General features: G+C 38.6%; 1 protein-coding gene across 2 annotated transcripts in view; it reads right to left on the bottom strand.

Moving 5' to 3' along the window:
- The window catches only part of LOC126191186 (armadillo repeat-containing protein 5-like), a 215,914-nt gene that overhangs the window by 20,746 nt on the left and 170,171 nt on the right, over positions 1-24,997 (bottom strand). For both annotated transcript variants that reach the window (XM_049931967.1, XM_049931977.1), the window contains one exon: positions 531-811. In XM_049931967.1, the coding sequence (XP_049787924.1) occupies positions 531-811 (281 nt within the window). The remainder of the gene's footprint in view (positions 1-530; positions 812-24,997) is intronic.

Genomic DNA, 24,997 nt, shown 5'->3' with positions numbered 1-24,997 from the left:
CCACCCTCACATCATCTAGCTGTTGATTCTGCATTACACAGGGGTGTTTGGATACATTTGATCCGACTGTATATAGAACATGATGTGTGAATGAATGAATGAAATTGAACCTACTCCCCTTTCTTGTTACTTTTTCTCACAATTCAAACTGCACTAATTTAATTTTTGCAGTCTTAGCCTCTGCCTGAAGGGCACCACTCTTCACCCCTTTTTCTGCTACTTTTCTATTTTTTAAACATAACCTACATTTAGAAGTGAGAGCCTCCTTGGGAATCCTACTTCTGACCCATTGCAGTTGCCTAAGTGAAATCACAGTTCACAAACCCAAACAGTTAACTAATCTGTGGCAGCCACAATGAGTGTCATTCAAAGTGTAAAGAATGTACATACTTCACAGTAAACTAAAATTTAAGATTTGAAAAGATAGAAGCCACAACATAAAAAGGTACATTTAAAAAAAAATGAAAGTAGTTTAGACAGAGATGAAACGGAGCACACTGCAAAAATTTTTAAAAAGTCACTGAACTAACCTGTCAAGCAAAGCAATGGTATTAAGAACATCTGTAAGACCAGCTTTCTTGTAGAGGCTTTCTGTTGGATGGCCATGGACAGCTATTGAGAGTAGAAGCCTCAATGGTGTGGCAGCTACATCATGCAATGTTATCTCCTTTTTTCCTGTTTCACTCCAACTGCTTGTTTCTGACATCATTGCAGAGAAAAATGGAGAGCTCCTACACAATATATCTCGGTCTGCAGTTATCCTTGTTCCACAGTCTAATAGGATAGTTACAAATTTGTCGCCTGTTGTCTCCTGTGTGCACAAATGTACCATTAATAAATATTTGCTGTAAATTTATTAACTTAATATTGCTGAAACTGGCAAACAAAATAAGATTTTGGATTCTTTAGCCTACTATGGAACATATCTCAATACAAACTGGTGGGCATATAGTGCACCAGAATTATTTCAATCACAAATAGGAAACGGAAAGAAAATGTGTCAGTCCTACTGATTGTAAAATTACTCTAATTTTACCACTGTGGTCATTATATGACAGAAAGTAATGTTTCTTAACTCATGCTGGAATATGACTTTCTAAATTTTGAGATTAAGGCTCCCTGCAGTGCTGATTATTATTCTTGTAATGTATCCCAATGAGGTCTGTTGAGCATTTTTTTAATGCACTTGCACCGACTAACAAATCAGTTACAAATCATGCTGCTCTGCTGTGAATTATCTCCCTCTCATCTTAATCCAAGTTGGGAAGGGGTCCCATGAATCAGGCAAACAAGATTTTTTAAGCAACCACTATCTTACATGAATATAAAGGACAAATGTGAGGATTTGGAAGCATAATTCACCATGGGAAAGATAGCTACTGCCTACAAGAAAATTAAAGAAGTCTTTGGAGAAGCAGCATGAATATGAAGAGCTCAGATGAAAATCAGTCCTAACCAAAGAAGTAGAAGCTGAGAGGTGGAAGGAGTATATATCGGGTACATACAAGGAAGGCAAACTTGAAAGCAATATTATAGAAAGGGGAAAGGATGTAGATGAGGATGAGATAGAAGATATGATACTGCAAGAAGAATGTGACAGAGCACTGAAAAACTTAAGTCAAAGCAAGGCCCTGGGAACAGACAACATACCCTCAGAACTACTGATAGCCTTGGGAAAGGAGCCATCACAAAATTATTCAATCTACTGTGCAAGATGTATGAGAGTAGCAAAATACTCTCAGACTTCATGAAGAATGTAATAATTGGAATTCCAATTAAAGCAGGCACTGAAAGGAGTGAAAATTACCAAAATAACAATTTAATAAATCATGGTTGCAAAATACTAATACCAATTCTTTATAGAAGAATGGAAAAACTTGTAGAAGCCAGCCTTGCGGAACATCAGTTTGGATTTCTGAGAAGTATAGTAACACGCAGAGCAATACTTGCCCTACAACTGCAATCACAAGACAGGTTAATAAGGAAAGGCAAATGTACGTTTATAGCATTCGTAGACTTAGAGAAAGCTTTTGACAATGTCTGGATCACTCTCTTTGAAATTCTGAAGGTAGAAGGGATAAAATACAGGAAGCAAAAGGCTACTTACAACTTGTACAGAAACCAGATGGCAATCAAAAGAGTCGAGGGGCATGAAAGGGAAGCAGTGGTTCAGTAGGGAATGAGATAGGGTTGTAGCCTATCCCTGATGTTATTCAATCTGTAGACTGAGACAGCAATAAAGGAAACCAAAGAAAAATTTAGAGTAGGAATTGAAGTTAAGGAAGGAGAAATAAAAAAATTTGAGGTTTGCCAATGACTATGCAAGTATATCAGAGACAGCAAAGGACTTGCAAGAGCAGTTAAATGGAATGGACAGTGTCTTGAAAGGAGGATATAAGGTGAACATCAACAAAAGCAAGACAAGTATAATGGAATGAAGCCAAATTAAATCAGGTGATGCTGAGGCAATCAGATTAGGAAATGAGAGATTTAAAATAGTAGATGAATTTTGCTATTTGGGCAGCAAAATAACTAATGCTGGCTGAAGTACACAGGATATAAAATGTAGACTGGTAATGGTAAGAAAAACATTTCTGAAGAAGAGAAGTCTGTTAACACTGAATATAGATTTAAGTGTTAGCAGGTCTTTTCTGAATGTATTTGTCCGGAGTGCAGCCATGTACAGAAATGAAATGTGCACCATAAACAGTTTAAACAAGAAGAGAATAGAAGCTTTTGAAAAGCAGCACTACAGAAGAATGCTTAAGATTAAATGAGTAGATCACATAACCAATGAGGAGGTACTGAATAGAATTGATGACAAAAGAAATTCGTGACACAACCTGACTAGGAGGAGGGACTGGTTGATAGGACATATTCTGAGACATCAAGGGATCATGACTTTAGCACTGGATGGATGTATGGTAGGTACAAATCATTGAGGGAGACCATGAGATGAATACAGTAAGCAGATTCAGAAGGTTGTCAGTTGCAGAAGTAACTTGCAGATGACGAGGATTGCACAGGATACAGTAGCATCAAGAGCTGCCACTATGAGATGAGGAGATGTCACTCTGAACACATTTGACTATACCCATCAAGGAGGTGGCTGTTGTGTCCATCTAATGAATGTGGCCACCTAATGGATGATTTGAAACTCCACTCATAATGACACGTACAAGATGGACTATAGTTAGATAAGAGATATGCATATCAAATTAAAGCTTTCTTCAAAAGAAAACAAATGAGCCAATCAGCCAACACTATTGTTGTAGCATAAGTAGTTGCGCAGATATAGAGCGATAAAGATGAATCTCTTACCACAAATTTATTGTATTAACCTCACAAAGCTGAGTGATGTGGAGTTAAGAAACTGTTTCCCAGAAAAATCAGAAAAAGTCATAGAGGGGAACAAAATGATCCATGAAATGAAAGATAATGCAGAAGCAGGGTAAGGGAAAGTTGATGTTGGTATAGACATTATACCAGCTTCAGAGGGAGGTTGACTTACGTAAACAGCACAATAGTGCTCAAGAAGCCTCAACTGATGAGACTCTGGAAACAAAACGTACTTTACATAATGTAATAGATAGCAAGGCTGATGGATTACATAAACAAATAGCCTTTGAAAATAAAGGGCTCCAATGGAAAGCTAAGTTAAGTGCCCTTCATGCTAATGCTTATATTTCATGTATTCCTAATATAAATGAGGCAATATCAGCCAAATCACCAAATTTACCAAAATAAGTTCAAGCTATCAATTTAAAGAAGCAGTATATACTTAACAGGGGAAACAAGAATGTAACTCAAAATTGGTTATGTCTCTGAGTTACAGAGCACTGAATTTTTGGTCGTGCTAGAGAAGGGACTTTGTCTTGCAGGTAACGTGTCAAGGAGGAAACAACAATGTTCATGTCAAAGCATTTTTGTTTGGAATCTTGTGTTGTTAGATTATGCAACATTGTGACCATACCTGTAGGTTCCTTATACTGTATACTGTTTGAAGTCACAACGGCAACAACAATCTTTTGTACTAATTTCCATATTTGCGGGCTTCTTACCATAACTGGCACAAAAGTAATCCTATTTCCTGTGAGCTTGTATTTTATTATTTAGTGCAATATGTATATTGCAGCAATGGTTCATATAAAATGCCTGATCCCATAATCTAAATGAGAGCAAACTGAAGACTTGAAACAACATTATTTAGCATGCGTGCACAGTGTCTACCACAATGATTCTACTAATATGCTTGATTATTTACTGATCATTTTCTTTTTATTATGTTCAAGATTGAAGCAAACCACAAACTTTTAGTGAAAGAAATCCTATATTGTATTCTCCTCAGTTTTCTGATGTTCTTCTTGCTATATTATTATCCAGTTAATACTGAAATAATATTTCACTGCTATCATCATCATGATCATCTTGGACAGTTTCCAGCCACTGGCTGGGTCTGTCGGGAACACAAGCCTCTCCATCGTGTTCTGTCTTTCCACCATTCCCCCTCTTCCACCTTCGTCCAGTTCTCTCCTCTTCTCATCACACATTCCTTCACTCCCTTCACCAATCTATCCCTTGGTCTTCCTCTGGGCCTCTTCCCCTCCAGTTGCAGATCAAACATCCTCTTTGGAATTCTTCCCTCATCCATTCTCTTCATGTGTCCATACCACTGCAGTCTTGATTTTTCTATCCTGTGCTGTACTGGTTCCTCCTTTAGTCTTTCCCTCACATACACATTTCGCAATCTGTCTCATTTGTTACACCCAACCTGCTCCTCTGGAACTTCATTTCACTAGCCTGTATTCTACTTTTGTCGCTTTCGTGCATTACCCATGTCTCACTTCCGTATGCCAATATGGGGACAAAGTAGGTTCGGTATATAATTCCCTTGGATTTCTGTGGCACCCCCTTGCTCCAAATAAGCCCCCTAATGCATTTGTAGAACTGCCCTGCTTTTCTGCACCTTTCATTTATTTCCATTGCGTTTCCCCCCTTACTTTCAATCACGCTTCCCAGGTACTTGAAGTTCTCTACCACTTGTAGTTTTTCCCCTCCACAAGTTATATCCACATTTGGCCTATTCTTCTTCCTTGTTGTGACGATTATTTCACTTTTCTTTGCAGAGAAATGCATTCCATATTGTGCTGCCATTGCCTCCCATGCATCTAACTGCTCTTGCACCTCCTTCTCGCAATTTCCCCATAACATCAGGTCATCGGCAAAAAGCACTGCTTTCATTTTATGATCTCCAATTGCATCTGATACTTGCTGTAGGATTTCATCCATAACAATAATAAACAAGAAAGGTGAAAGTGCACTTCCCTGTCGCAGCCCATTTTCCAGCTTGAACCATGCAGTACGTTCCCTCCCCACTTTCACACAACTCTCACTTCCCTCATACATTTTTCTGACTTTTCGTGTTATCTCTTCATCTATCCCTTTTGCGTTCAGCACATCCCAGAGCTTGTCCCTACAGATACTGTCATACGCCTTCTCAATATCCAAAAAGGCCATGATTAAGTCCTTCCCGTACTCATAGTGCCTCTCCTGCAGTTGCCTTACCGCAAATATGAGGTCCGTTGTTGATCTTCCCGGTCTGAAACCGTACTGCTCCTCTTGCAGTCTACTTTCAATACTGCTTCTTATTCTCTTCTCCAGGATCTTTTCATAGATTTTTCCACAGTGGCATAGCAGGGTGATTCCTCTGTAGTTCTCACATCTCCTTTTATCCCCTTTCTTGAAGATCGGGACTATAATTCCTTTCTTCCAATCCTCAGGAATTCTGTTCCCCTTCCACACCACCCTCAGCACTCTGTATAGCCACTGGGTTCCTACTTCTCCTGCTGCTCGTATCATATCCACTGTTACTTCGTCACAACCTGGTGCCTTGCCCCCTTTCATCCTCTTTATGGCTTCTTCCACTTCATTCCAAGTTAGATCATCAATATCCCCACTATTATAATCGTCTGCTGCCTTAGGCTCTCCATCGCTGTTAGTTACCCGCTTGGCGGCATTCAACAGATCTTCAAAGTACTCCTTCCAAATCTTTTTGAGCTCATGCATTTCCTCCACAACTCTTCCATTATTATCCATGATCCTCAGGCACTCACTTCTGTCGTTCCTCTTATTTCTTACCATGGTGTAAAGTACTTTTTTGTTCCCTTCACTGTCCTCTTCTAACATTCTTGTCCATTTTTCCAACCACTTCTTCTTCTCCGCCCTTACTATGGTCTGTGCCGCTTTCTTGCTTTCCTTATACTTTACCCTAGCTTCCTCTGTTCGGGTCTGGAACCATTCTCTGAAGGCTTTGTTTTTTCGAAGTACTACCTCTTTACATATGTTGTTCCACCATGGGGTTTCCCTACTTCTCCTCTTTGTGCTAGTTCTTCCGCACACAGTCTCAGCTGCCTCAACTAGAGCCCTCTTAAAATCTCCCCATTCTTCTTCCACTGTTCTCTGATCTTCCTTTGGCAGCTTCTTCCTGATCAGTGTCTGGTACTGGGTCCTCCATTCATCCTCTTTCAGCATCCATGTCTTCAACCTTTTCTCCTGTATTTCTGTTGCCCTCCTATCTTTTTTCTCTCTCAGGGTGGCTACCAACAGCCGATGGTCACTGTCTAAGACCTCAGATGGAATGACCTTAACATCTGTGAGGCTGCTCATCATCTGCCTATCCACTAGTATATAGTCTACTACTGAAGTTTGGGACCAGTCCCCACTGTACCAAGTTATTTTGTGACTACTTCTCTTCTTGTACCAGGAATTTGCGATCGCCAGCCCATTCCTCTTGCAGAATTCCAACAACAATTTTCCTTCTCTATTTCGGTTCCCCCAGCCCTCTGATCCCATTATCTCCTCGAATCCTTTCCTGTCTGTGCCAACATGTGCATTGAGGTCCCCTATTATAATCTGATTTCCTCCATTTAGCTGCTTTTGCATGTCATCTTCAAATTCCTCCTTCTCCTTTTTTGTACACCCCACCTGTGGGGCATATGCTTGGATGATTTCAATGCTTTTTCCTTTCACCCATACTCTGGCTTTTATCATTCGATCATTGATACCTTTCACCTCCTCCTGCAGACCCTCTCTAACCACTATTGCCACTCCATTTCTTCCCCTCTCATTCCCTATCCAGTACAGTTTACATCCTTTACTTAGTGGTTTTTCACCAACTCCTCTCCACCTAGTCTCAGCATGTCCCAAGATGTCCAATTTCCTCCTTTCCATCATTTCTACAATTTCTTCTAACTTCCCAGTTAGAGTCCTTACGTTTAGGGTGCCCAGTCGTAAACCTTCTCGTAATCCTTTTCCATTGCTTGGTCGGTTTCCTTTAGATCCGTTCCGTGATCCGAGGCATGTTTCCTTTTTAAAAGCAGTTTCACTGCTACCAATAAAAGTAATTACAATGTAACTTTATTTTCATTTAATTGCTATTTTCACAAGATTCTGGAATTTAAAAAGAGTCCAATTTTATAATAAAAAGAGTAAAATCATATAAAATTGCGTTAAAAATGCCAAGTACAACTTGGGGATGTAATTATGAAAGAAAAATGTTTGTGACCATCACTTCTTTGTCTCTGGAGGTTTTCATCCATACTGAAAAATATGCCATCAGTGAGTTGGCCAACTCTGACACTAGACACTTCAAATGTCAAGAGTTTTTTCTGGTGATAAAAATATATCATGCTGTGGATTTGTTGGGATCTTTTTGTGATAATTTTGTGGTTGGAATGAGCAATGAGTGGTGTTTCTTTTATTTTAAGTTTGTAAAGAGGTTGCTGGAGGGTACTGCACAAATATGGGAGAATCAGCATCAAACTGATTTCACAAATTACGAAATATGTGAACAGCTGTTTTTGCAGAATTATTAGAGCAAGGCAAAGCAAGTCCAGCTATTACAGAATGAGATTTTAAATGGTCTAGTATACAGGACAGGCAGGCAAACTACGAGGGAGTTTTGCGATGAGGAACTGAGAAACTTGAATCATTTTAAACAGGCCAACAAGGACACTGTCAGCGATTTGTACTCTTAAAGAGACAACTGCGAGAACAACTGCATTGAGAACTGGTTAACAGTCCAACTTATTCTGTGGAAAGTTTTTTGGATTATGTAGAGAGGCTGGATCAGACATTGATACAAGACCCACATGGGTAAACAATCAGTCGAAACAGAAGTCAGGGTCAGGGTACATGTAACTGCATGCATAATAATCATAGAAGAGTTAATAATAATTGGTGGGGAAGACAAGCTAGACAGGGTAGCAATAATCATGATCAGAAAAATGACTACCGCAGAAGTGATAAAAATGGAATTGGAATGATTGAAACGAATGATAAAGCTGACAGAAAGAAGAAACCAAGACATACTCAAGAAAACTGTGGTTTGCCTCAGCTGTAGCCTGAGATGGCACAAGAAACAAGACAAAGAACCGGACAAAGAGTAGGAATTACATAAGGGACAGTGGTAGCAGAAGTGATGTAGTGTATGTCATATTGATGCAGTGTTAAGTAGTAAAAACAGTATGGAAACAACAGAATGCTACCAGTCACATAGAGTTATGGAAAGACACTATGAAAAAGAATGCTCTAAATAAAGCTGAAATTGGTTATAATGAAGTTGAAGGGCTGATGGTTTACAGTCATTACAGCCTACAGTCGCACAAACTGGGTTTCTGCTTTGTTTTTTATAAAAAATTGTACCTTGTAAATTTTAAGTTGCCACAGAGTTAAAACTACAAAATGAAGCAGAAATACAGTACACCTACACTATTTACAATGCAGTATTTGTAGAGAGGGGCTGAAAAGGAATTTTTCTCATATTTATGCAGTACATACCACAATAACATGCCAGCAAAATGTGAAAATCTTTAATAAGTGAAGAAAGCAGTAGCAACAATATAAACTGTTCAATAACGTCAAACACAGTTTTGGATAATGAATGAGATGAAATGTTGACCATGTTTAAAACTTACAGTAAGTGCTGTTTAGCATAACAGTCATAAATGACAAAACTTTGTTCCAGTTACTGTATTAAAAAAATTAATCAACAGTACCAAAATGAAAAGACAGTATTGTATACATAAATTACACGAAGGCATACACTTTTTCCTATGTTTCACTTTAAAATGTACAAACATTACATGCTGTACGTAATACATTGAAAATATCCAACAACCATAACCACAAAAATCAATAATGAACACACTATTATTCTACTTCTTTACTTAAAAAACTCATATCGGAAATTAATTTCCTAGTTTTCTACAATCACAGCAAAGAGATGGTTGTTTGGGTTTTTAATTTTTGTTTGCTTTTTGGATTTTGGATTTTGCATTTGACGAAGCATTCATATTAATGCCTCTTAATTGTCAATTTAGAGACTGTATTTTCTCTCTGTCCTCCCAAGTTGTAGAAATCATAGAAATCATTGAGACACTCAGTTTCCTAATTCTCATATAATGTGTGACATTTCTTCAACATTAAATACTTGTTTTGTTGTTGTTAGTAATCCCCAATTACATAACAAACAAAAATGAACATTGGATGTTACAGCCAAAATATTTATCTGAAACTGAAATAAAAAATATATTGTTATATACAATAACACATAATAAGTGATTTTTTAAATGTACCATTTACATAGGATTTAGATGGGACCATCAGATTTCGCCCTTATAGCCAATATGTTGTTAAAAGTGGTGTCACTATAAACGGTATGGACTGTATTCAGCTCTCAGACTAAGTCCTTCATCAGTAGTCGGGTAGAAGATTTGTACTTCTGATGAAGAACTTAATCCAAAAATTGTATATTTCTACCATTCTTTTTCATTATACATGTCTGTGATTCAACACTACCTCTATGTGGTGGGCACCAATCTATCCTTCCCATATTTTTTTTAATTCTGCCCCAGACATTCAAGTGTTAAATAATAATATGTGACATGGACAGATCAGGTTTCATTGAGATAACTATGCTAAAAAAGAAGATACAGCTATGGGTATTCTAGTAAGACTATTAAGAAATTTGGAAGTTAAGGTTAATAAAAATGTGAATACCAATTGATGGTTGTAGGAGGTAACAGTGTTGTTGATAATGAAGTAATTTCTACAGTGAGAGGGTTATTTAACAAAAATAATGCGGGACTTGATAATGTCGATCTGAGCAATAGACAGACATTCTCAGTATCTGAGACAGTGGCAGGTGAGAGTCCTGAAACAGCTGATGGGCCTACTGAGAATGAATTAGTTGGGGAGATTGGAAACCCAAGAGAGGATAACAAGGTGGATGCAGTGGCATCTAATTTAATAGAAATGAATGAAGAACAGGGTGGCATTATGGTAGAATGAGCTGCAGAGAAGTGTGATAGTGATTATGATGAACTTGCACATATGGTAGCAAGTGCCGGTGTGGTTTTATTTGATGCAAATGCTGTGAATGAGGCAGAATTTGAAAATAATGTAGTGGTTGGGTTGCTGACTGAAGTTAATAATGATGAAGGTGCCAATAGTAATGTTAATGTGGATGAGAGTGATGAGGTAAAGGTACATTTGTTTGTGGATGGAGAGATACTCTAATCAAACCTGTCATGAAGGAGGTAGCATGAGATGTAAGCAAGGGGTGGAGAAACTGCTACCCAACCCTTTTCAGTGACTGACCAACACAACTGTGGGAACAGATTTTCTGTACAAGCACACAGGACATGGAAGAAAAACAATACAATTTAAAAATATGATAGATGGTGAAAACAAGATAGCATATCTACAACAGAAAATATACGAAGAGGATCAACAAGTTAATAATAGGCGACAGGAAAAAAGCAATGTTTAGATTTATGCTTGGATTAATAATGTTTTGTTTGGAGCTTCATGTCTATCTAGCTATATTATTATTTTTATGTGGCTTCAATACATTATCTGTTTACCTACAACGTAGTATGATGTGTGGAAGTGGAAAACAACCAACCAATGGAACAGGAACTGCTGTTTATATGCCACATTAATGTTTTGTTTCCTTGATTGTTATCATTTAACAGTGCAGTTCACATGTGTAAAATAGTAAATGCAGATAAATAAGTACCTCTTCCTTTAATTGTTTTTTTTTTCTGTATATAGCTGCTATAACCCTGTATACAATATCCGGACCCATCTCATGGCAGCAGGCTGCCGGTGCACTACACTTTGAATATTCTTCCAACGGTATCTGCGCACCTGGCCACCAGAGGCAGACTGTGGTAAGCCAAATTACTTGTGCACACAGCACAGCATCTGCCGCACTGTCTAGTGGAGCCATCCTCTTTATAGGATCAGTGTAGCACGCACTCACCCTCATATTGTGTTCACACTTGTCATCAGCTACTGCTTGTACCAGTACCTGGATAGTTTCTATGTTTGCGTCTGTGTTCTCAACTGTTATTTCATTGTGTGTGTGGAAGAAGAATAAATTTCAGTTCACTGTGGTTATGCTGTTGCTTGTGTCTTACAGTACGATAAAACTGGTGATGAGTGTGATGTTCACTTCCGTGAGCTCTGACTCTTTGGTTGCTCCTTTGGTTGTTCTGTCCATGGAGGCAGTGCTCAAATCTCTCCTTGAGCAGCAGCAGGCTCTTATGGGTGCTATCACGAACTTGCAGGCCACACTGTCTATGCAGCCCTTCACACCATCGGTGTACCCGTCACCCTATCCCCCTTATAAAGATGCAGCTGATGACTAAGAGGCTTACAAGAAGTAGCTTCAGTAACACTTCCTTGCTTTTGTGTCACTGATGCAAACATGTGTAAGGCTTTGTTCTTTTCTTGGACTTCTCCTCAGATCTACCAGTTGTTGTGTCAGTTAGCCCCATTCAAGGAACCTGTGTCACTTTTGTCTGACGAAATGTATAAGTAGTTATCATATTATCACTGTAAATGCAAGCATGTCATTGCAGTCCATGTAGAGTTCTATTATTGTCATAAACAATCCCTCCAGTATTACCAGGCTTGGACGGCCAAACTCCACGACCTCAGTCGCAAATGTCACTTTGTTACAAATGTTCATCATGATTTCTGTCCTGATTCTATAGTCTGTGGCGCCAGCATTAGGTTGGCTCCTGACAAGGAGGTGCATCAACTCGTACTACAGTGCAAGAATTCATGCACTACAGAACAAGAATCCATCTTTGACTGGAGCGTTACATACTGCTCAATCTTTTGAGGTATCTCACACTGCTGGTGATCAGATTGAGGCTTGGTGTGACATCACCTGGTGGTTCCTGATCCTGGTTGTTGGGCTGTCAGTCAGTTCTCGGGGTAAAGACAACATGGCAGCCATACCAACACAACCCACACGTTGCATTTTACAGCACTATGTCAAATAACAAAACAACCACAGCAATGGCTGCACTCTGCACTCCCAACTTATACATACTGTTTTGTGCAACATGAGAGGGATGTGTACCCTAAGTGCTAGGTGACTTGTAACATCAGTAGGAAAAAAGGACATGTAATGGCTGTCCATCATTCCCAGCCCTCTCCTGCAGATATGGACATGGATATTAATTGTGTGACTAAGCACACAGAAGTGAACATCACACTCATCGCCAGTTTTATCGTACTGTAAGACACAAGCAACAGCATAACCACAGTGAACTGAAATTTATTCTTCTTCCACACACACAATGAAATAACAGTTGAGAACCTAGACATAAACATAGAAACTATCCACGTACTGGTACAAGCAGTAGCTGATGACAAGTGTGAACACAATATGAGGGTGAGTGCATGCTGCACTAATCCTATATAGAGGATAGCTCCACTAGATAGTGTTTATGTTGACCTGAGATCTCCGGCATTGCCTCCAGTTACCTGACATTTCGTGATTTACAAGAAGCAGTATATTCCATTCTGGGGCAATTTATGGCTCCCACTATGATAAATCTATGGTTCGTTTCTTGACTTTTTTGTTGGTGGATGAATCTGGAACCACAAATTTGTTCAGTCTGTATGCTTTCAATGCTCTTGGTTTTTCCATCTCAAATACAGTGCACATTGTTTCTGACCAGGTTCCTTACCAGAAGTTAGATTCTCTGTATTCTGAGTTCTGGTTTCTTTTCTCAGATGGGTTACATTGTGCCACTAATTTTGCGGCCCACATTATTCTGAAACATACAGTGCAACCCCATTTTTCCCATGCGTTCCCTATTCCTGAGGATTTGAGTTCTTAAGTGACATCACAATTGGAGAGGCTGCATTGTTGGTGGGTCATACAGCCTACCCCTCTCATGACTGTTAAAAAACCAACTGAATAGCTTCACGTTTGTGGTGACGTTAATCTATCATTGACACCTACCCTTTCCCCCATTCCAAAAGTTATTGGATAAACTTGCCAGGGGCCAGTTTTTCTTCAAAACTGATTTACCTGACGCCTATTTATAGGTTCCATTGGATCAGGATTCGAACTAAGTCCTTGTGGTTAACATGCCCTTTGGGTTGTACCAATATCAGAGCCTCGAATTCGGTATGGCTAGCACTCCATTCTGGGGCACATCAACTATCTCAATGACATGATCATGATGGGTTCATCTGCAGAAGAGCATTTACATAACTTACACACCTTTTTCACAGTCCCACATACTGAAGAGTTGAAATATAACATACCCAAGTCACACTTTTTTCAGTCATCCATTATGTATTTGCCATTTGAGATTTCAAGGAATGGTGTTAACCCTTTATATCATCATGTTGCCTTGGTCACAGCTCTACCTTCTCATACAAATCTCAATCACTGTATGTCGTGTGACTAGGGCCTCCCGTCAGGTAGACCGTTCGCCGGGTGCAAGTCTTTCGATTTGATGCCACTTCAGCGACTTGCGCATTGATGGGGATGAAATGATGGTGATTAGGACAACACAACACCCAGTCCCTGAGTAGAGAAAATCTCCGACACAGCGAGGAATTGAACCCAGACCCTTAGGATCGACATTCTGTCATGCTGACCACTCAGCTACCAGGGGCAGACATTTTTAGGTAAAATTGCTTGCTATTACAGATTTATTCCATGTGTGGTCATGTTGACCCATCCCCTCCACAACATGCTCCACAAGAAGGACACCAGCAGCCATTTTCACCCATCAGTATGAGGATTGTTCCACAAGTCCGATAGCTTATGTATCAAAAACTCTCAACTCCACTCAGCAACATTACTCCTAAGTTGAAAAGGAAACATTTGCTATTATCTACAACCCCAAAAAGTTACATGTGCTCTTATACAGGTCTAAGTTCCAACTCATTACTGACCACAAGCCCTTGGTTTCGTTGTTTAATCCTTCTGCTTGTTTGCTCAACAAAGCAGCATATCACCTGAAGCATTGGGCCTTGCTTCTATCTTGCTACAACTATGAAATATATTTTCGGCCTACCACACAGTGTGTCAATGCTGATGCGCTGTCTTGGCTTCTGACGGGGCCACATCCTACTTTTGATCAGGATGAATTCCTTTGTTTCCACTTAGATGTTGAAGAACAACATACAGTGGAAGGTTTTCCTATTACAGGCTAACAGATTGCAACTGCTGTCACTTTCAATCTGGTTTTGCATCATTTTGTTCACCTCTTCAGCCTGCTTGGCTGGACAGGCCTCCGGGCAGTGCTTTCGATCCTTTGTGTAACTATTTTGCCCTCTATCACCACCTTTCGGTTTTTGATGGTGTTGTTCTCTTAACTGTGGATGGGCTGTCACCTACGATTGTGATCCAGGTCGCCTAACAATGGGATGCACTTCTGCTCTTACATCTGGGACACTGGAGGTCCTCCAGTACCATGTTATTGGGCTGTTGGCATGTGTTTTGGCCTGGCATTGACAGTGATGTTGTACATCTTGTCGCAGCCTGCTCTCAGTGTGCTACCCAACAAATCGTGCCTGCAGCATTTGTGAGAATGTGTCCTTGTTGGTTTTGCCGGACCCTTCCTAGATTGTTATCCACTGTACTTTGACATCAGCTGTGTCTATGATTCAGGCCCTCTCCAAATTTTTTTCTACTGAAGGACTGCTTTATACACATTCACAGATAATGGTCCACAGTTCGTGTCTCGGGCCTTCCATGATTTCTCCAACCATCAGGGCATTCACATATGACTGCTCCTCCTATTCACCCTACCACAAAATCTAATAGTGAAGCGGAACATCTCATCAACACATTCAAGGTTCGAATGAAGAAGTATGTTGCAGACTCTTCCACAGGCAATGCCTTGACACACTTTTTAAGTTCTTAAGTTCCAACAGGTTTACACCAGTGGGGGTCAGAGTGATGCTCAATGGCCACCAGCCATGCACCCTCCTGCATTTGCTCATGCTACCCCACCAAGGCTGTTGGTACAGTCCCATCACATAAAGGGACTGGATGTCAAGATGTTATCGGTGCCCTTGTTATCAGTCCTGTCTTTTGGTACTCTGTGGGGGAGTGGCTGTCATGCTTGTCCATAGCCACATCACTTCTGCCCCTACATACTAGTTTCAGCCAGAATCTCCTTCCAATGCTGCCATCATCACTCGCAATGTTCGCCGCAGAGGTCATGGATGTTTCAACAGTTGCCCCAGTGCCCGCATCAGTGGAGCATCCTTTCCCCAAGGAGGCAGGGACACTATAGCCCTGTAAATAATACTTGGATATGTACTATGGCCACTGGCCACTGATGTGCTATGCCTTAAATATTCTGCCAAAAGCACAGCATCTCTCCTCTTTATATATGCAGTGCAGCAGGCACTCATCCCCCAATAGTGTTCGCACTTATTGTCAGCAGCTGCTTGTATCAGTACCTAGATTGTGTCTATGACAAGTCTTATGTTCTCAACTGTTGTTGGAAGAAGAATAAATTTTTGTTCCTTGTGTCTGTGTTGTTGTGACTTACAGTACACTACAAAAAATATTAGATATTAGGAATAGTACAATGTCTCATACATATTTCTGAGTGATAGAAGGCATTTTTCATGTGGGTTTTAATGAGTTGGCAGTGATTTTCATGTGTATTTTGAGGCTGATTTAGTGAACCATGGTAACTTCAGAAGTGTTTTGATGAACTGAGGATTAATTATTGTTTTGCAATATCTTATACCTTTAGTGCAGCTTCATAGGCACTGTTTGTTGTGCAGGCACTTGTTACCATTTGTTGTTGTGCCTGCCTAGTAGAGAAGGGAACATGCAAACCTGACTATCTCCTGGACTAGCAGGTGATGCACAGGTTTGGTGACTAAAATGGCTGTTGTTTTTTATCTTTCGCTAGAATCCATAGAAGTGGCTGTTAAGGGAGCTGCAGGAGCACCAATAAGAGACTTAGATTGTTAAGCTATAGGGCCAGACACCAAAGACGATAACAATGATGAATATGCTAGCAACAACAGTGACAACCACAACGTAGTGCTGCGATAATGTGCACTGAAAATAAGAAGTCCTTGAAGTGTAGAAATCACACCAAAATCAATAGTGCATCATAGTATAAACAAAGAAACAGAGCATCAAAATCTGAGAAAAAAATTGCATGTGCCATCAAAATTATGTGACTATTGCTTTTGTTCAATCTTTTTACTGTACTTTGCCTCAATTACATATACTGATGAACACACAGTAACTCATGCAATTAGTACTGAAATAATGTTTTGTTTTTTCTTTAACAATTCTGTTTTTTGTGTCATTTGCATATATGGATTGATCTTGTTGCCATATATACACAGATGATTACTGTTTATTTAAGATAAAATATTGTGCTGCAGAGGGATCTCTAAGTTAGGAATACATTATATTTTGGTTATATGTTATCATTTTTTTTTTTTTTTTTTTTTTCCAAACTGACTGCTTACCAGTAAATGGTAAGCTGTGCTTCTTTTACTTTGTTTTGTTGTGGGGTGAGTTTGTCTGACTATCACTGTGTTTCATGGAGTTGCTAGTGGGGCAACTATCACTGCACAGGCCTCTGAGCACCAAGTGAAATTGCATACACTAGTGTACCTGTCACTTTTATAGTAGGAGGGAGCATTCATAACAAGTTTGACACTTCCTAGATAGTGGAAGCAGGGATATGGCTTTCTGTTAAAACTGTGGACAACAGTGTCTGTCCAGTGTTTTGTCAAAATGCATGCATGTCAAAGTACCAGATCAGGAGGAGACCAACGACCACTGGAAACACATGGTATGGGTCTTCTGTGCACAAAGAGAATAAATGTGCCCACCCAATGGACAATTTGATACTTCACTCATATCAACAAGTACATGATGCAATAAGAGATATGCATATCAAATTAAAGCTGTCTTCAAGACAAAACAAATCATTCAACATTGAACCTTGTAGCATATAATTAGTTGAGACAGCATGATGAAAAGGAACGTCTTATTGCAAATGTACAAAACATAACATTTACTGTATCAACTTCACAGAGCTGAATTATGGCTCAAAAGAAAAATAATTCAGTCTAGAATAATAATTTAATAGAAAAAACTGATGATTTTTATTTAGATGTTATTAGTATGGTTTTTATATGTTGTACACAATTTTCATAAAAGTATCATCAATGCAAATTACAAGTCGGAAAACCATTACAGCATGAGAAACTAGATATCAAGATGAGTCAATGGAGGTGCTTCAAAGGTTCTGGCACCTCAAACAGTTGGCATCAAGCCATATCAAAACTGTGACTGTCTAAAATAGCACCAAAAAAAGCACCAAAAAATAGCACTTGCTCCCAATAATACCCACCTCATACAAGTTGTTGATCTACTCTTTCTTAGCATTTGATAATGTAATACCGTATTTACTCGAATCTAAGCCGCACTTTTTTTCCGGTTTTTGTAATCCAAAAAACCGCCTGCGGCTTAGAATCGAGTACAAAGCAAGCGGAAGTTCTAAAAAATGTTGGTAGGTGCCGCCGCAACTAACTTCTGCCGTCGAATATATGTAGCGCTACACAGGCATGCTTTGTAGACACAAAGATAAATACTGGCGCCAAGACCTCTGCGTCAGTAAATAAATTTTTAAAAAAAGGTGGAAGACGAGCCTTTTTTTCTCCGCCCAGAGTTTCGACCACATACATACATACATTATCCAACGAAGTAAATACAAATTCCGTATTGTTCATCTTCGAATGTAGCAGAATTTTAATGTACTACGAAAATGCGACAGGCAAGACTGTTTGGGATGTTTGTCAATATGGCCAACTCTACGTTCTGAATTTTTTCCTAGCTGTGAGAAGAGATGGTTGCTAATAGGAACCTGACGAAATGTGAATCACATGCAGTATTCTCTTCACCATAAGAAAGAATACGGATATAAACATTTAGCCATGTATTCTTTCGTGTTTGCTGCTATCTCATTTAAATCCCGTCTGCCTAATAAACTACGAAACTAGAGTGAGACAACAGCAAACACGGAAGAATATACATATCGTGTCATGTTTTTATTTGTATTATTCTTATGCTTAATAGTGATACAGTCAGAAATGAAGCACACAACTGACTAGATTTTTAAATCTAAGATGACTCTAATTTCTGTGCAGAATTTGATGTACTAAAGAAGCGGCCGCAAAGATTTTCAAACGGAGAATAATTTTCGCCTCTCGTTCAGATCATGTTCTATCATACGCAGTCTATTATTTGGTTCTTGTTAATCATTATCAAAGAAAGCAGCAGTGTAAGTAACAACAAATAGCAGTCTCTTGCCATTGCTTCGCTAATGAGACGATTCCTCTCTTTTTTTTTTTATCGTAAGCGACGGTAGCGCGCACAAAAGCAAGCCATGCCGCGAGCGGCGACAGGCCATAAACACGCACTATCAGAATGCGACAAACAATCCATGACACAGTACAGTAATGCATTTTCAGCTGAGAGTGACGTAAACACCTATAACAAAGAAAACGGCACTTACCAGATCAAAGCAAAATAAGCAATTGATTCAAACCAGACGAAGCATGTGAGAAAGGAAGGGTACCCGTATAAATACGGACGGAGCGCCTGACGCATAGCAATCGCTACCTGGTAAAGCTTAACTGCTAAGCTTACGACTCGAACCAAACTACTGTAGCTGCATCGTCATTCATTCGACCTAAATTGTGTCTCGTATTACAATGGACCAACTTTGTTCCAATTTGGAGTTGCGCCCTAAAACTTTTCTCCCCCCCTGAATTTCGAGTCTCAAATTTCACGTGCGGCTTAGATTCGGGAATTTTTTTTTCCTTTATTTCGAGTCTCATTTTTCAGGTGCGGCTTAGATTCGAGTGCGGCTTAGATTCGAGTAAATACGGTAACTTTGAACTAATTTTCTGCAAGCTGTGTGTGTGTGTGTGTGTGTGTGTGTGTGTGTGTGTGTGTGTGTGTAACATAATAAGATAAGCACTGAGAAGACACATAATATCATAAATGCAAAATACAAGTAGGAAACCCACTACAGCATGAGAAAGTAGATCTCAAGATGAGTCAATGGAGGTGCCACAACCTATGGAGTACCTCAATCTGACTTGAAAAATTGGCATTGAACTGTATCAAAACTGTGACTATCTAAAATAGCATCACAAAATTAGTTGTTGCAGATTAGTTAGTATAGAGCACTCAGGGTTACCTTTTGCTGGACACAGTTGTAGTCAGTTATCTGCTAGTGAGTGTTGTGGTTAATCTTTTTCTAGCCAGCATGTTCGGAGATGAGAGGTTGAAGCGATGCAAGGGGCACCAAATTTGTTGTAAAAGTCAGTAAATCACTCAACGGACAGTATTTTTCAGGATAGGTATTTCGTTCATTCCAAGCAAGTGTCGATTCATGACATCATTCTCCAGACACGAGTTCACTGTAATCTGAATCGGTTTTAGCAAACTAATAGTTTCTCTCAGGCGATAAATTTTATTGATTATGAAACACAAGTTCTTGAAGTTTATTCAGAATTGGAAATGTTTAAATAGTAATTGCATGCCATAATTTATCTGTTTAATATAAAGGTGTTTCGATTTTTATATGCAAGAAGAAAGTGTGAATTTATGTGTGGCTTTTACTCAGAGACAAGTTATCATTTGGAGTGCAAAAGTGCATGTATACAGTTGCTGACCTCTGTGGTGAATTTTATTTTTATGATTTTAACTTGGATGGAGACAAATCCAGTTCCAGTTAGACTTTACGTAACATCACATTATTACAAAAGAGTCGTCTAACCCATTAGGGAAAACTGAAACTTGAAAGCTCGATTTGATATATGTTACACGCCAGTGCGTGATCGAGCTGTCCTGTAAATCGCATAAAATAGACTTAATGCACTAAGTTGGAAGTTAATTTTGAGACATGTCCTGATTTTGACAAAAATGAACCAAAAGATTATTTAAAATATCGAGGTTCAGTTTTAATTGAGACGTGTATCACCATGTTGATTACGTTGCCTTGTAACACTTTAATACAACTTAATTAATTTATCAGAACAATTTGTGATGCAGTAAGTCCCATTACACACACAAAATGTTACAATTGAGAGTATGAGAGTGTTTTTCTTTCCATAAATGCCAATAAACCAGCAGTTTCAAAAGTTAAATCACCAACTGTTGCGTAACTTCATTCTATCACTACGGAACTTGTTATATTGTGTCTCTTCATAAAGATATCTCAAGAAGCCGGGACAAACAAGAAGAAGACTAAATGAAGAGGCATCGGTAAATATTTGGGCCGCAACGTGGGGCCTGAAAAGGATATACTAACAACTTCAGATCCAAGGCACGAGCTTCGACCCGCTAGAAAGGGTAAGTATTCACAGCTAACGTGAGGTACTCGCAGGTATGAGTAGGATTGATGTGTTGTGTTGATACTGATATTTTAAATGTGTATAAAGATATTAGGAAAAATGTATACCCGAACAAGGAGAGCACGAGATAATGCAACCCAGAGTTTGGAAGTGATGGGTGAGGGGAGTGAAAGTGGATATAATCCTCATGAGGAGGTAACTCAGGAACCAATTATGGACCAGCAATCGCATAATTTGAGTGAGGAAAATATTGGTGAAGGAGTCCCAAATGTAATAAATGTAGGACAGCCATCACATAATTTAAGCAATAGTAATATCATTGATGTGGTGGTGACAGTAGAAGCAGACCCAAGTACAAGTAGAAATAGTAATATAGAGGAGTCTATAAATACCAAAGTGACATAGGAAAGTGTGAATTTTAACATCAAATGTTACAGAGCTTAAAGATGATGATATTATTAAATTCATGGCGACTATGTAATGTCAGTTAACTGAGAATAAGTGACATTTAATGATAAGTTTGATACTAAATTTGGTTCCCAAACTGAAAAAGTCAACACCCAAATGGGTTTACTCAATAAAAAATTTGACCACAAGCTCAAGTCATTTGAAAATCATATCGTTTCACTTAAAAAGGATAACAGACAATTAAATGAGAAATTCGATAACCTAAAAGTAGAGAGGGAAGATCGATTAAATACTAAATTTAGTGAATTAGAAATAAAAGTTTCCATGGATATGACTAACCTACACACCGAATTTATTGTTACAATTAATAAGATGGAGAATAAATGTGAAACTATTTCAAAGGGGCATAGTGATTTGTGAGATTAAATCTGTAACTGTGAAAGTAGTTACTTGAAGACCAATGTGCAAATTGGGGATCTGTCTAAAAATATGTCAGAATTCGAAATAAGCACTTGCAAGGGCATAGATAAATATTTAAAGGACCAAACTAAAAAAATAGATATTGATCTTTCTGAGTGGATAGAAGTTAAAAATAAGGAAATTGAAGAGAAAGTCAAAACCACTCTCAAGTTGTAACAAGCTGAGGTAGTTAAGGAAAACCAAATTGAAATTGAGGAACTTTTAAAGTTATTTACTAATGAGTTTCAGGCTATTAAAGATAAAGTAATTGAAGAATTACCTAAGTGGCAAAGTGAAACAAATTGTAAATTGTCAGAATTAGCACAAAATCTTCACAAAATGTATTGACTAAAGACAACTATTCCAAAGACAGGCTAAGGAATAATAAATCCTGTAGTGAAGTAAAATGTAACTGTTGTGGGAATACACCCTATAAATTTTGTGACTGTTATGGAAATCAAAATGACACTTTTGTCCAAAGAGGGTACTTCTCATCTTTAAAGGTTGAGAAAAGCATATTCAAAAGCAGAAGTTTCAACTAAAAAAGATGACATCCATTCAAGAGTTTTCATCAACAATTTTAAGCCTATTTTTACTTGCAGTTGGTCTAAACATGACAGACTTCAATTTATTGTGTCCAAGATCACAGGTGAAGCAGCACTGTGGGCTGCAGAAGCGAGTGAGAATTGTAATACACGCGCGGAGTTCGAACAACTTTTCTTAGCGAAATACTGGATGAGTAGCAAACAAGAGAGGCTATGAGAGGAGGTGTATCAACCGGAATTTTATAACAGTAAACGAGGTTCATTAAGACAGTATTTAAAAAAATACATTAATAAAATGAGGTACTGGAGTGATCCTATTTCCCATAGGGAAGTGATATGTATTTTGAAAGGAAGAATACCTATTCATGTATATGAGAAACTTATAAATGTCCCTGACTATGACTTGGAACATTTCCTGTCTGTAGTCGATTCGATCAATATGATGCTAGAAGTGTCTACCTCATAACATAATAATAATAATAATAATAATAATAATAATAATAATAATAACAATAATGACAACTGAGATAGAAATCCTAAACCTATACTACATAAAGGAGGACAACTGACATCTTATGGCTACAGTAAAGCCAATAATAATAATCAATATAAACGTAACATCTATTATGCTAAAGAAACCTATGGAAATAATAATAATCAGGTGAATCAGATTGGTGCACGAAAGCAAATTCGTAAGCACAGACAGAATGAATCAAATAATCAGTATGGTAGCTCACGCAGACGTGATATATATGCCCAGAAGACAATTCTGATAGTATACAGCCTTGGAAAGACCCTTCAACTCCCAAAGTTCGATGAGTGGATGCAAATGTAACCCAACAACCGCAACAACCGCAAGGACCAATACCACTTGGTAACAGAGCAATATAGTTGCAAAGGGAACAACCACCAAATTCCGACTATACTGCATATATTGTTGAAGTACATGAACCACCGAATATGACATCTACTGAAAGATTAAACTAGAACCGTCACCAAAAGCCTTCCTAGGATGACTGGAGAGGTTGAGGAGGGGCAGGCATCATTTTAAAGGGAATGTACTGAGGTATAATGATGATACCGACCTAAGGGAGCAACTAATTGAAAAACACCTTACATTTTGAATAAGTGTGGATGAATTTTGCAGGCAGTAGTTCAAGCAGTAATAAATGGTATTGATGTTAAAACTTTGATTGATACTGGCGCAACCATTAGCGTAATGATGCAAGATTGTTCTAAACAAATTAGTCGAGGAGCAAAAGTGCCTACATTTCCCATTACTTGATGTACTGTATCTGGAGCATTTAGTGTGAAAGTGCAAAAGGTCTCAAAGCAAGCATGAGTCAACTTTGTGATGTCGGGGGGTTCAACAGAAAGTACCTTCTTAATTGTTTCAAGAATGACCATACCGTTTGGGGCCTAGATTTTTTGTGTGATTCTGGAGCAGTCATCAATTTAAAAGAAGGAACATGTACCTTGAACTCTGAAGGCGACTTTTGGACAGTCTCTATGATAAAGGGCAAAGTAGTCCCAGATCATTATTGCATGAAGTTAGTGGTTACCTATATTAGTATTGACTGTAATTTAGTTGATGATATTTTCTATATTGAATATACTGGAGAAGAAATAAGTCAAGTTACACTTCAAGAGAAAATCTCCAAATCCGAATACCTATCTGCAAGTCAACAAAAAGATTTGTGTTGCTGACTATAGCTGCATATATGGCTCGGTGGAGGTTGCAGTTCTATCCATTTTCTATCAGAACTGGCTGCAATCCCTGCCTTGTGCAGCCAGTTGAAAGAGCTTCTCACCAAATAGTGAAGTGTTGTGCTTGTGTTGTATAGTGAATGTTAAGTGCACCGTGTCAGAAAAAGAAATCCAAACAAATTCATTGACTTTTGGAGATTCATTCCAATGGGCAATTTCTGTTTAGCACCCACTTACAATTACTCATGTAAAATTTGATGTAAATTGTATGTTACAACTTGTGGTATGAATTTTTGAATGCCTGAACTAAGGTATAACAGCACAGTACACCACCCTAGCAAGCTCCACGAAATCCCGAATCTTATCGCAACATTACAGATTGGGAGAGCAGTTTAGCGATGCAAGGGGCACCAAATTTGTCGTAAAAGTCAGTAAATCACTCAACAGCCAGAATTTTTCAGTACAGGTATTTCGTTCATTCCAAGCATGTGTCGATTCGTGATGTCGTCGTCCAGACATGAGTTGACTGTAATTTGAATCCATTTTAGCAAACTAATAAGTTTCTCTCAAGCGATAAATTTCATTGATTGTGAAATACAAGTTCTTGAAGTTTATTCAAGATCGGAAATGTTTGATTAGTAATTGCATGCCATAATTTATCTGTTTAATATAATGGTGTTTCGGTTATTGTATGCATGAAGAAAGTGTGAATTTATGTGTGGCTTTCACTCTGAGACAAGTTATCACTTAGCGTGTTGACCTGTGCGATGAATTTTATTTTTATGATTTTAACTCGGGTGGAGACAAATCCAGTTCCAGTTAGACTTTACGTAAGATCATGTTATCACAAAAGAGTCGTCTAGCCCATTAGGGAAAACTGAAACTTGCAAGCTCGATTTGATATATGTTACACGCCAGTGCGTGATCGAGTTGTCCTGTAAATCGCATACAATAGACTTAATGCGCTAAGTTGGAAGTTAATTTTGAGACAAGTACTGATTTTAACAAAAATGAACCGAACGTTTATTTAAAATATTGAGGTTCAGTTTTAATTGAGATGCATATCACCGTGTTGATTATGTTGCCTAGCAACACTTTAATGCAGCTTAATTAATTTATCAGTCACATTGCACACACAAAAT

Source organism: Schistocerca cancellata, chromosome 1 (genome assembly GCF_023864275.1).
Source record: "Schistocerca cancellata isolate TAMUIC-IGC-003103 chromosome 1, iqSchCanc2.1, whole genome shotgun sequence".
In the NCBI taxonomy this organism is placed as follows: Eukaryota; Metazoa; Arthropoda; class Insecta; order Orthoptera; family Acrididae; genus Schistocerca; species Schistocerca cancellata.
This window is presented reverse-complemented; position numbering and strand designations above follow the sequence as displayed.